This window comes from Sprattus sprattus, assembly GCF_963457725.1.
Source record: "Sprattus sprattus genome assembly, chromosome: 3".
Classification (NCBI taxonomy): Eukaryota; Metazoa; Chordata; class Actinopteri; order Clupeiformes; family Clupeidae; genus Sprattus; species Sprattus sprattus.
In genome coordinates, this window is record NC_137922.1 from 26,549,875 (window position 1) to 26,559,874 (window position 10,000).

General features: G+C 47.6%; 2 protein-coding genes across 3 annotated transcripts in view; both read right to left on the minus strand.

Annotated features, from left to right (window-relative positions):
* Positions 1 to 422: 422 nt before the first annotated feature.
* LOC308362586 (ATP synthase-coupling factor 6, mitochondrial-like) lies at positions 423 to 8,700 on the minus strand (the record flags this gene model as incomplete). Of its 2 annotated transcripts, XM_080835308.1 has the most annotated exons (5): positions 423 to 606; positions 1,552 to 1,676; positions 1,979 to 2,042; positions 6,415 to 6,517; positions 8,653 to 8,700. In XM_080835308.1, 5 exons carry the CDS (start codon positions 8,698 to 8,700, stop codon positions 575 to 577), a joined length of 372 nt encoding a protein of 123 aa, XP_080691434.1. In that variant the 3' UTR covers positions 423 to 574. The 2 variants fall into 2 exon arrangements, 1 of the variants encoding a protein (XP_080691434.1); XR_013968588.1 differs by lacking the exons at positions 423 to 606; positions 1,552 to 1,676; positions 1,979 to 2,042; positions 8,653 to 8,700 and adding an exon at positions 5,381 to 5,650 and having other exon boundaries at positions 6,415 to 6,535.
* A 662-nt stretch (positions 8,701 to 9,362) lies between these two features.
* smc5 (structural maintenance of chromosomes 5) overlaps positions 9,363 to 10,000 on the minus strand; it is a 27,904-nt gene continuing 27,266 nt past the window's right edge. Inside the window, exon 24 of the mRNA XM_080836023.1 lies at positions 9,363 to 10,000. This exon is cut by the window's right edge and continues 119 nt beyond it. Coding sequence (XP_080692149.1) covers positions 9,976 to 10,000 — 25 coding nt within the window. The 3' untranslated portion in view covers positions 9,363 to 9,975.

The window sequence follows — 10,000 nt, forward strand, 5'->3', positions numbered from 1 at the left end:
CAATCGGGACCCGCAGTTGTCGCGTGTCGTCACCACGTAAAGTCACGCAGGCGAGTTAGCTCATGAATAACCATAAAGTGGGAGGAGATATGACGTTTCAGCAGCACGGGCCTCGCCCCCAGAGGTTTTAAGAGGAAGGCAGGCAGACTTGCATGTTTCGCTCAGCGTTTGAAATATTCATCGGTTGCAGTTGAAGTCATGCTCACTGTACTACACCAACTGAAATATCACAACGTGTTTGAGATGATTTCATGGTGATATAATAAAACAACGTACACCACTTAATTAAATGGCAGTGAGAAAATATTTAATGACATTTCATTTGACTCTGTGAGGTACGATAGTGAACTTGAATGAGCTTGATCAGCCAGAAAACTGTCTTCATCTCAGAGAGAGTGGCGCTCTTTGATGTCCAAGGAGGTGCTATTACTCAGCCCACACACACCCACACACACACACACACACACACACCTGGGGCTTTGGCACCTTCACATCTTCACACACAGCAGGGACTCGGAGCCGCCACAGTGCTGGGAGAATCTCCTGAGATCCTGCACAGACGACGATCAGGTCCTTATTTAGTGGGAACCTCGTTCAGGTCGGGCTCTAGAATTGGATGGGAAAGGTATTATCAATCAATCAATCAATCAATTTGTTTATTTGATCAAGAGGGACAGTGTTCATTCATGAACATTAAAATGTAAATGCACCCACTGCAAAGATACTGGTCTAATGTCTTGACAGAAATTGAATCCCTGCTAGATTTGTAGCTCTTCTGTATTCTTACATATTCTTGTATGGAACAGCCTCCCTGACCACCTAAGGGCAACGCAGACGCTGGATTCCTTTAAAGCTGGACTTAAAACTTTTTTATTCAGGAAGGCATTTCTGGCCTTGTGTTAAATCTTTTCTGTTATGCTTATGTTAATTTTTAAATTTTATTGTATTATTATAGTTAATTTCTAATATGTAGGCACTCTGAGATTCTTTGGAATGAAAAGTGCGTTAAAAAAAAAATGAATTATTATTATTATTATTATATGCAGCTAGGAATAATATATTATTGCAGTGGATAAGTGATAGACAGCCAACTGTTAAGGGCTGGCATACTGTTTTGTTTGATTTAGTACCTCTAGAATACCCGACATGTGTGATACATTCCGAATCTAAACCATTTTATAAAGTTGGGAAGCCTTATCTTATCTCTGACATTATGGTACGGGGATTTTCTGAAAGGTCGTAAGAGAGAATACTTTGCTGTTTTCTTTATTTATTTATCATTTTTATTGTATTGAATGTGTGTAGCTGAGCCAATGTTGTTGTGTCTTTATGTTGTGTTTTTGATGTGTGTGCTTGTTTTAAGTATGGTTGTGTGCTAAAAAAATTTAAACCAATAAACATATTTAAAAAAAAAAAAAAAACAACAACTGTAAATGCACCCAATTATAGCCAAAAGGCTAGTTTCCATTGGACATAAAGGTCATCAGTGCAAACACATCACCAGTCTTATATGGGTCAGGGATTCTGCTGATGTCAGTGGCGTCTACCCACCGGCGAAGTTGAACTCTGGGAACTCTGTAAGGTCACGACCTCCGTAGAGCCGTTGCAGCTTTTCCTCCTCCTCAGCCAGCCGACGCTGGAACTCTGAGCCAGTATCTATCGCTCCTCCTGCAGCCCTGCGGAGTGTGTGTGTGTGTGTGTGTGTGTGTGTGTGTGTGTGTGTGCATGCGCATAAGGATAAAAGTGTATGAATGCAGGTGCGCATGTGTGTGTGTGTATAAGTATGAGTATGTGAGAGAGCATTTTATGTGAGTGTGTGTGTGAGAGAGATTTTTTGTGGAGTGGAAGAAACAGAATGTCAGTCACCAGACACACACACACACACACACACACACACACACACACACACACACACACACACACACACACACACACACACACACACACACACACACACACACACACACACACTGCTTACTGGCGGTTGGTGCCATACTCCCTGATCTTCTCCAGGAACAGCCTCTGTACCGGGTCCAGCCGAGCTGCAGAACACAGCATACCATTAGAGCCCCCCCTACTGGCCACAGCCTAGACCTGCAGGTCACATCATACCATTAGAGCCCCCCCTATTGGCCACAGCCTAGACCTGCAGGTCACATCATACCATTACAGATCCCCCTACTGGCCACAGCCTAGACCTGCAGGACACCAGAGCCCACCCACTGACCCACACTATGGGTGTTATAAAGGTGACTGACTGACACTGAGGGTGTTATAGAGACAACAGACACTGAGGGTTTTATAGAGGTGACTGACACTGAGGGTGTTATAGCTTAGCTGATTGATTCCTGGGCAAGCAGGAGGGCCAAGAAGGAGGCACAGATGGGAGGAGAGGAGAAACTCACAGAGAAGCAGGCTATGATCCTACAATGTTAGAATGGGGGTTATATTTATATGTGTGTGGGATTATGCTATCGAAAATGGAGATTAGCACCCGCACACACGGCATGACAATTACCAGTGCTGAATGTGGAAGCAGGAGCCTTCTAGAAGGGACTGCTTATGGCTTATGGCTATGACAGCTGCAGCTGTGATACTCTGGAGGTAAGAAACCTTGAGAATTTAAAGGTGGTAAGACTGAGGCAAGTACCCTCTGCAATCTCCTGGGTGAGTTCCTCTGGGGACGCTCCTGTGGGGGTGAGTTCCTCTGGGGACGCTCCTGTGGGGGTGAGTTCCTCTGGGGACGCTCCTGTGGGAGTGAGTTCCTCTGGGGACGCTCCTGTGGGGGTGAGTTCCTCTGGGGACGCTCCTGTGGGGGTGAGTTCCTCTGGGGACGCTCCTGTGGGGGTGAGTTCCTCTGGGGACGCTCCTGTGGGGGTGAGTTCCTCTGGGGACGCTCCTGTGGGGGTGAGTTCCTCTGGGGACGCTCCTGTGGGGGTGAGTTCCTCCCTGACAGCTGATTCAGGGGTGATACCGTCTGCTGTTGCATCTATATTGGGTATGGTTTCAAGAAACTGTGCAACTTCTAGGAGAGACACAGCCTCTATGTGGGGCGTGAAATCAGGAAGTGATGCATCCTCTAGCGCCGTGGCAACTGTTGGCAGGGAGATGGTGTCCATGGCTGCCGAGGAGTCACTGACATCCGCCTGGAGTGAAGAGATTCCAGGGAGAGAAACCGCTTCCTCAGGAGCCAAGATGTCCTCCAGAAACGCTCCGACTTCTAGAAGAGAGACAGCTTCTAACGACGACGTCAGATCAGGTATAGTCACATCCTCTAAAGATGGTGCCGGCCCTGCAGCAACTTCTGAAGACTCTGTGGTGTCCGGCAGAGGTACAGTCTCTAAGAACGAGGCTACCTCCAGGAGGGAGAGAGCCTCTACGTGAGAAGTCAGATCAGGCACTGAGGAACTTTCTAGAAATGGCGCTATTTCAAGCTCAAGCACAACCTCTGCAGGTATGACATCCACAAATGGTGTAGAGAGAGCTGGGCTGACTGCTGTAGCGTCAGGAGTGGGGACGGTATCCAAGAATGATGCTACATCTAAGAGGGAGAGGGCTTCAACATGACGTGTGAGATCAGGAACAGCAACGTCTTCCAAGTCAGCCGCCTGGTGCAAAGAGACAGCCTCTGCTGATGGTGCAATAAAAGTTGTGAGTATGGTAGTGCTGGCCCCATCATGTGCGAGTACTACATGTTCTGCTCTGATTGGCTGCTCCTGCTCTCCATCCTGTGCGAGTACTACATGTTCTGCTCTGATTGGCTGATCCTGCTCACCATCCTGTGCGAGTACCACATGCTCTGCTCTGATTGGCTGCTCCTGCTCTCCATCCTGTGCGAGTACTTCATGCTCTGCTGTGATTGGCTGCTCCTGTTCACCATCCTGGGCAGGATACACTCTTATGGTGTCAGCCGTGAGTGAAGCGGCCTCTGGTTCAGCGACAGCCGTCTCTGAGGACACAAACTTCCCCGCGGTAGCACCTTTGAGCATAGAAGGTTCTAGAACACCGCTGTCTGAGGCAGCTGCTCCGTCAGGGAGTGCCTCTGCTACTGATGTGCATTCATCTGCACCCTCTAATGCAGGAACCTCTGGAGAATGAGGCTCTATGGTGGGCACTGCTGCAGAAACAGGGACAACTGGAGTGGCAAATACAGCTGTGCTTTCATAACTGACCATCTCTGGATCTGCTGCTGCCTCAGGAGTAACACCTGATATGACCTCCTCTGGGGCAGTTACTGCTTCTGTTACCCCAGGAGTAACACCTGATATGACCTCCTCTGGGGCAATTACTGCTGCTGTTACCCCAGGAGTAACACCTGATATGATCTCCTCTGGGGCAGTTACTGCTGCTGTTACCCCAGGAATAACACCTGATATGACCTCCTCTGGAGCAGTTACTGCTTCTGTAACCTCAGGAGTAACAGTTGTCACACCCTCCTGTGGGGCAGTTACTGGTTTTACAGCCACTGCAGAAGAGACAGTCTGTGAAAAGGAATCTATAGGGGGAGACGCTGAAAGGGCAATAGAGTCCTCAGCAGCAACAGGAGTGGGTCCTGGGGGGTCGATAGAGTCCTCAGCAGCAACAGGAGTGGGTCCTGGGGGGGCAATACAGTCCTCAGCAGCAACAGGAATGGGTCCTGGGAGGGCAATAGGGTCTAGAGCAGCAATAGGAGTGGGTCCTGGGGGGGCAATAGAGTCCTCAGCAGCAACAGGAGTGGGTCCTGGGGGGGCGATAGGGTCTACAGCAGCAACAGGAGTGGGTCCTGGGGTGGCAATAGAGTCCTCAGCAGCAACAAGAGTGGGTCCTGGGGGGGGTTCTGACAGGCCAAGAGCCTCTAGCACAGACACACCTGGGACCGCTGCAGCCACCTGAGAGGCAAACTCACGTGAGGCTGCAGGTTCAGTTTGCCCAATGGGGTTCGATGGGGCATCAACTCTGGCGGTGGGAGCCTCTGTGCCAGGCTCTGGTGCTGGACTGGTTGCTGCTTCTATGGAGACAGCACTCGGAGGAGGACAGGTCTCTAGGGAGATAGCACTCGGAGGAGGACAGGTCTCTGTCTGTATGGAGACAGCGCTCGGAGAAGGACAGGTCTCTTGGTAGACAGCACTCGGGGGAGGACTTGTTGCAGAGGCAGGAGCAGGAGCAGGAGCAGGAGCAGGAGCAGGAGCAGGAGCAGGAGCAGGAGCAGGAGCAGGAGCAGGAGCAGGAGCAGGAGCAGGGGCAGGGGCAGGGGCAGGGGCAGGGGCAGGGGCAGGGGCAGGGGCAGGGGCAGGAGCAGGGACAGGAGCAGGAGGACTAGTTGCAGAGGCCCTAGCAGCTGCTGCAGAGGGCCTGGTGTGTGTGGCGGGGGCAGCAGCAGCTGGAGCAGAGGGTTTGGTGTGTGTGGCGGTGGTAGAGGGTTTGGTGTGTGTGGCGGTGGCAGCAGCAGCAGCAGCTGGAGCAGAGGGTTTGGTGTGTGTGGCGGGGGCAGAGGGTTTGGTGTGTGCGGCGGGGGCAGAGGGTTTGGTGTGTGTGGCGGGGGCAGAGGGTTTGGTGTGTGCGGCGGGGGCAGAGGGTTTGGTGTGTGTGGCGGGGGCAGCAGCAGCTGGCCTCATGCCGAGGGAGAGCAGCAGCTGGGCGACATCAAGTTTGGGTTTGGGTGTGGCCTTTTCTGGGGATGGAGAAGAGGAGAGAAGGTCAGAAACACAATAGTTTAAACGTGGATCTTTGTCACATCACCGGCATGCAACAACAATGTATCCTATATTTCCATCTTTATGGGTCCAAATTTGTAGTAACAGCAAAAACGATTACAATTGGTGCAATATTAAGTTAGAACGTCACAAAAGGCAACCGCCAAGGGGCTATAGAATGTAGTCCTATGGAGCATGTATCTGTGTCAAAACAAACTGCCAAAAGGCCAAGTGGGCGTGAACCTAGTTTAGCTTCCCTTAGTTTATAATGTTCACAATCAATATTGAGGTATAATGAGGTGTTATGTTTATTAGAGTATATTAAAGCATAAGAAGGTTTATTGTTATTAGAGGTTTTCACATCTCAAGTAATTTCATTCTGAGAAGGCCTGGCTTCTGCTAGAAGCAGCCACTGTTCACTATATATACTTTATAAATGATATACTCTATACTCTGTATATACGCTCTATAGTCGAAAATAGGGTGCTTAACCACTATGCAAATGTCTATGTACTGTCCAGACCACTATGGTTTCTTAGTGGTGAAAATAATTGTGTAATCATCGTGCATCGAGTATAATATGCAGACCTGTGCAAGATTCACACACAGATGTGTCTTCTTCTGAGTGCTTTCTTCAAACACACACACACACACACACACACACACACACACACACACACACACACACACACACACACACACACACACACACACACACACAGATGTGATATGCTTGACTTACTGATGTGTGTTCTTCTGAGTGCTTTCTGGGCGTCTCCAAACTTGGTGCTGTAGGCCACGGCAGGGATTCTGTTCCAACTGGCACACACACTAACCTGAAACACACTCACCTGAAACGGCTTTCAGAGACAGAGACAGAGCAGAGCAGAAACGGTTAACACAGATCAGATACTGGATATATCACAGCTCAGATACTGGACTTATATATCACAGCTCAGATACTTGATATATCACAGTTAAGAGACTGGACTAATATATCACAGATCAGATACTGGATATATCACAGCTCAGATACTATATATATATAACAGTTAAGAGACTGGACTAATTTATCAGAGATCAGATACTGGACTAATATATCACAGCTCAAAGACTAGACTAATATATCACAGCTCAGACGGTTCATGGCCAGCCCAACGGAGAGTAACAGGGAGAACTAGAATGCGTTTCGTGAACGAACTGCGAGAGTGTGCTTGCTCTGTTGCGGCCATGACAGAGAGAACAAGTGCCTTGGAATTGGGGCAGGTGTCAGCCGTGCGCGCCTACCACACACACTCTCCCTGCTAGATGAGCATGCACAAATGAGTATGCATGAGTGAGTATGCATGAGTGAGTATGCATAAGTGAGTAAACATGAGTGAGTATGCATGAGTGAGTATGCACGAGTGAGTATGCATGAGTGAGTATGCATGAGTGAGTATGCATGAGTGAGTATGCATGAGAGAGTATGCATGAGTGAGTATGCATGAGTGAGTAAACATGAGTGAGTGTGCATGAGTGAGTAAACATGAGTGAGTAAACATGAGTGAGTATGCATGAGTGAGTAAACATGAGTGAGTATGCATGAGTGAGTATGCATGAGTGAGTATGCATGAGTGAGTATGCATGAGTGAGTATGCATGAGTGAGTAAACATGAGTGAGCATGCATAAGTGAGTATGCATGAGTGAGTATGCATGAGTGAGTATGCACGAGTGAGTAAACATGAGTGAGTATGCATGAGTGAGTATGCATGAGTGAGTATGCACGAGTGAGTAAACATGAGTGCGTATGCATGAGTGAGTATGCATGAGTGAGTATGCATGAGTGAGTATGCATGAGTGAGTATGCATGAGTGAGTAAACATGAGTGAGTATGCATGAGTGAGTAAACATGAGTGAGTATGCACGAGTGAGTAAACATGAGTGAGTATGCATGAGTGAGTAGAGCCCTGGTATGGAAGGTGTCTCTTAATATTCCTAGTTATACAGTTGAATGGAGAGGGACAGAGAGAGAAGAGTAGCCTTGGGACCTTGGCGCAGGTGTCAGTGAAGCACAGGTGCAAGCCAGTTTAATGACCCCATTATGATGTCATAATACCACAGAGTTCTGCCATGCAAGTCTATGGGGAAAAAAGGTGATGGAAAAAGAGGAATAAAAAAAGAGTGGCAAGGAGTACCGCCACGAAAAGATATAGCAGGGTGCACCGGTTCGGGCCGGACGCTTCGGTGTTTGAACGGCGTCTCTATCTCTTCCCTTCGGGCAAGCACACTAATAAATGATTGGACTAACAGATGACTGGCACACAGGGGTAAATAAAACAGTCATAACCTTAGGTGGGAGCACACGGGAAACATGCAGACATTTGGGTTAATTACTTTGGGTTTGGAATTCGGTAAAGGGACTTGGGTATTTGGGACTACACTACTTCCTACTGGTCAGACTAGCTACTGCAGTGTGCAGTGGTGGATGGCGGTTTCTGGTGGTCCACTAATGAGTTACAAACGGCACACCATTTACATTATTAATTGATGTTACCATTACATAACATACGTCTTTAATTGACCATACAATTTTTCACCTTGAGAACCTGCTAGTATAATTAACTTATTCTGTTTAGCAGCTGATATTTTAAGTAGACAAGGATATCAGCGGACCACCAATGGGGGTATCAACCAAACTCCACTGGTGGACCGCTATAGGACAGTGACACTTCCAGTCAGTGTCAAATCATAGATCTACCTGACATCAAAGACCCATTTTATACCCAATGCACGTGAACTGCTCATTTGTGCCACGGCAAAGACTGCAACATGACTTGTTTAGACTGGGTGTGCTTTACGGTGGAGTTAACGGTGACGTGCGATGCTATATTCAGCTCGTAGCCTACGTGCTTAACATAAACATCGAGGTTTATATGTGTCTACAGAGGGGGACGTAACATTAAGTAAGTCTGTTGTTCAGTTTTACTCTGTGTATACCTTCAGTCCACAACAGATCCGCCCCATCCTGAGGAAGGAGGTGGCCATGGTTAGGTACTTCGATTTCTGTCCGGAGAAACAATTTCCTATTGTTTATAGGTTCCCTTCTCTGCGGAGAATCACAACAGTACAGGTTGTTTATAAATTGACAAACGTGCAATTTCGAAACGGTCCTGTTAACTCAAACTGTACATAATTTGGAAAGGACATATACGTTTCTTGACTTAAAACTAGACATTTGTCCAAAGTAAATAAGATAGCCTTAAAAAAAAAAAAAAAAGCTAATCAACGTCTAAAATCCAGGGTGCATTTAGTAGTAAAGTCAGACAGTGATATGTGACTGCAGATGAGAATACTACAACACATACGTATTTACATAAGTGTCACCAAATCTGGAGGGGTCGTCCTGCGTTGTCACTTCATCGCCGTTGTATAAGCACATCTCATTTAAGTTAGACACACCTCCCTATGATACTCGCGTGTGTTCACGAACGCTACCGGCGTTCCATGCGCCCAAGGGGGCGTGTTCCCGGACATTGTGTTCTCGTGCTCCAGGTTTCCAACAAACAACACTCACTAATTTGAACGCTCATTGTTGAAATTACACTTCTTGCATCAGGTCGATTGACTCTTGTAATATAATTCTAACATGCGAACAAAATCCTGACAGAAATTCACTTTGTATGAAAGGGCAATGATTATATACAAACTTAAACATTCAATTCAAGTTTATTTAAAGAGCACCAAAACAACCATAAGGCGTGGGGCCCAAGGGTCTTGGAGTATGAAGATACCAACAAAACAGTATCATTAAAAGAAAAAAAACGTCTTTTATTTTTGTAGTATAAAACACACATGTGATGCAGGATGGCTTGGCTACAGGCCTGAGCACGGTCTGAACTGCTGTAGCTTAAGGCTCACACACATGTGGACAGATAAACTGCTGTAGCTCAAGGCTCACACACACACATGCATACAGATAAACAAACAGAAGAACATTGAATGGTGCAGGCACATTAAGGCACTTTGTCTCTAGCAGAGTAATGGTTTCACATCAGAACCGGACTCAGGACCAGAACAGACCCAGACCCAGTTATAGCAGAACAGAGCCAAACACAGTTAGATTAGAACAGAGCCAGACCCAGCTACAGCAGAACAGAGCCAAACACAGTTAGATTAGAACAGAGCCAGACCCAGCTACAGCAGAACAGAGCCTCAAGGTCGAGTTTGGTGGTTTGACTGGAAGTCTCTAGTCCCGGGCTAAGGGGTCAGTTTCAATGGTGACCTGGTCGGTGGCGAGCGCGGCGGTCCGGGGCTAAGGGGTCAGTTTCCATGGTGACTGGGTCGC